This window comes from Penaeus vannamei, chromosome 32 (genome assembly GCF_042767895.1).
Source record: "Penaeus vannamei isolate JL-2024 chromosome 32, ASM4276789v1, whole genome shotgun sequence".
NCBI lineage: Eukaryota > Metazoa > Arthropoda > Malacostraca > Decapoda > Penaeidae > Penaeus > Penaeus vannamei.
Window position 1 is genome coordinate 21,714,569 of NC_091580.1, and position 2,500 is coordinate 21,717,068.

Consider the following 2,500-nt stretch of genomic DNA (forward strand, 5'->3'; position numbering starts at 1 on the left):
GAGGAGGAGGAGGAGGAGTAGAAGAAGAAGGAGGTGGAAAAAGAAGAAGAGGAGGAGGAGGAAGAGAAGAAGAAGGAGGTGGAAGAAGAATAGGAAAAGTGGGGGAGGAGGAGGAAGGAGGAAGAGGAGGAGGAGATTAGAAGAAGAAGAAGAAGAGTGGAGGAAGAAGAAGAGGAGGAGAAGGAGAAGAAAAAGAATGAAGAAACAGATAAGACACATCCTTCGCTAGAAGAAACATATAAGAAACATCCTTAGCTACAGCTGATCAGACCTCAATTTTGAGGCCAACAGGTCACATCAGGTCATAGGAGCCTGATTCACTCTTTTCTTCCCTCTTCTGATGCGAAATGAATCGCCCAAGACTCACCTACGATGCACCTGTTTCCCCTTACCCCAGCCCTAGGCAGAGAACTCACTTTTTCTCCTGGCCTAGCCCAAATAGGGACTCACTTTTTCTCCTGACCTAGCTCAAGTAGGGATTCACTTTCCCCCCTGACCTTACCCAAATAGGGACTTTTTCCCCTGACCTAGCCCAAATAGGGAATCACTTTTTCCGCTGACCTAACCCAAGGAGGGACTGCCTTGTTGTTCCTAACCAAGTGGTCCTGAACCTTTTCATTACCACGCCCCCTCTAAGAATTGATTCTCCCTTCCACGCCCTTCCTGCGTCTTTGGATAAAAAAATTCTCCCTCCTTGGGTCTCGAGGGATAGAGAAGGGGGGGCGCAAAAATGCTAAGCCTATGTAGGAGAGGCGATATTTTTGCATTTTCTTCTTAAACTAGCACATGCTAGTTCTTAAAAAATTAAAAAAAATGTACTCAGAGAAATGACTAACTTCCCACCCCAAATTAAGAACCACTGTCCTAACCATCCTATCATGGGACCCCCTTTTCCTACAACCTTGGTCCTCGGGAATGAAACCGACGTGAGCAGCGGCGACCAGTGCGCAGATTCTCTCGGTTTCGCAAATTCTGTGCGAAAATACAGGACAATGATTGGGTCATGTGTGCACATATAAAGCGTTAAGCCCGATTTTCCTATCTTGCTGTATATGTTTTTATATAAAAAGGACCGAAACTTGGAACTAATTTGACTTTCATTTCATCAATACATCTCACCATCTTTCCTAATAGGGTTAATCATATCGCTCTCAAACCTAATATTTTGTTCCCCGAAACTGATGCAGCTTACCCATATAATTCTCAATGTCTCCATGAAATCCATGCATAATAAAGGTGAGCATTTTGCAAACCTTCCAGACCGACTCACCTGCCTTCCTCCGGCCAATTCTTAGCACTCACCTTCGGCCCAGCTCCATCTCGGGCCTCACCTGTTAGCACTTAGCCTAGCTCGAAGGCGGGACTCACCTGGTCGCCCTCGTTGAGCCTGGGATAGCATCGGTCTGCGGGCGTATTGGGCGCCACTCGAGACACCAGGACGGGCAGGTTCTGGTCGGAGCCGCCCTTCACGTTGAAGCCGAACTTGCCCCCTTCGTCAGGCTTCATTCGGATGGTGACCAAGCCGTGGGCGCTCTCGTCACTCCCGCCGGGCTGTGAGTGTGCAGGCCCGCACGCGCGCACCACCAGTGCCATAAAAAAGAGGAAGAAGAAAGCGCAGAGTCAGTGCCACCAACACCAGCAAGCAGTGAGAGGTAAAGAGTCCTCTGGGAGCAGAGGAACGGCAAAGGAAATATATATAAAATGAACTCTTTATTTCAACCTTACTCCACGCCCTGCCTACGACTCCCAAGCACAGAGAAGCCTACGTCATCACACGCTTGTACAAGTCTACGTTGCATCCCGCCCAGGATTCGGGGGGAGGAAGAGGATGGGGGGGAGGGGGGGATTTGGGAGGCCAAAGGGGTAGAGGGAGAGAGGGGGAGGGGGAGGAGAGATTTCGGGGGAGAAAGGGGGAGGGGGGGTTCTTCTTGTCTCCGTAACCCGCTTCATCATCTTAGATAATACGAAAGCGTCCCGAGCGCCTTACGTAAGAGGAAACTCGCTCGTAAACAACGGCGCAGATCACAAGGAAATGTTAAACGATACATTTTTTTCTTTGTGTGTGTGTGTGTGTGTGTGTGTGTGTGTGTGTGTGTGTGTGTGTGTGTGTGTGTGTGTGTGTGTGTGTGTGTGTGTGTGTGTGTGTGTGTGTGTGTGTGTGTTTGTTTTGCGTGTGCGTGTGCGTGTGCGTGTAAACAGAGGAGCATTCGCGCCCCTCGCCCAGCGCCCGCCCGAGTGCGAGACGCCCTCCCATACGGTCTAAAATTAGCAGTAGTTTAAAGGTGAGCGCGCGGGCGGGACGGCCGAGTGGCTGCCTCCGCGCCCTCGCCTCCGCCTTCTTGTCTTCTTCACACTATTCCACCTCTTCCCTCCCCCTCCCCCCTTTCCCCTCGGCACTCCACGCGGCGCCGACCTCCCCCCTCCCCGAGTCCAGTTGGTCTCACCCCCCGCGCTTTTATCCTCCGACCCCCCCCCTCAGGACGCCCGCGCCTGCCCGCGC

At 51.7% G+C, this 2,500-nt stretch overlaps 1 protein-coding gene across 4 annotated transcripts in view; it reads right to left on the minus strand.

Annotated features, from left to right (window-relative positions):
- Ptpmeg (protein tyrosine phosphatase Meg) overlaps positions 1 to 2,500 on the minus strand; it is a 196,674-nt gene that overhangs the window by 14,895 nt on the left and 179,279 nt on the right. For all 4 annotated transcript variants that reach the window (XM_070144797.1, XM_070144795.1, XM_070144796.1 and 1 more), the window contains one exon: positions 1,369 to 1,551. In XM_070144797.1, the coding sequence (XP_070000898.1) occupies positions 1,369 to 1,551 (183 nt within the window). The remainder of the gene's footprint in view (positions 1 to 1,368; positions 1,552 to 2,500) is intronic.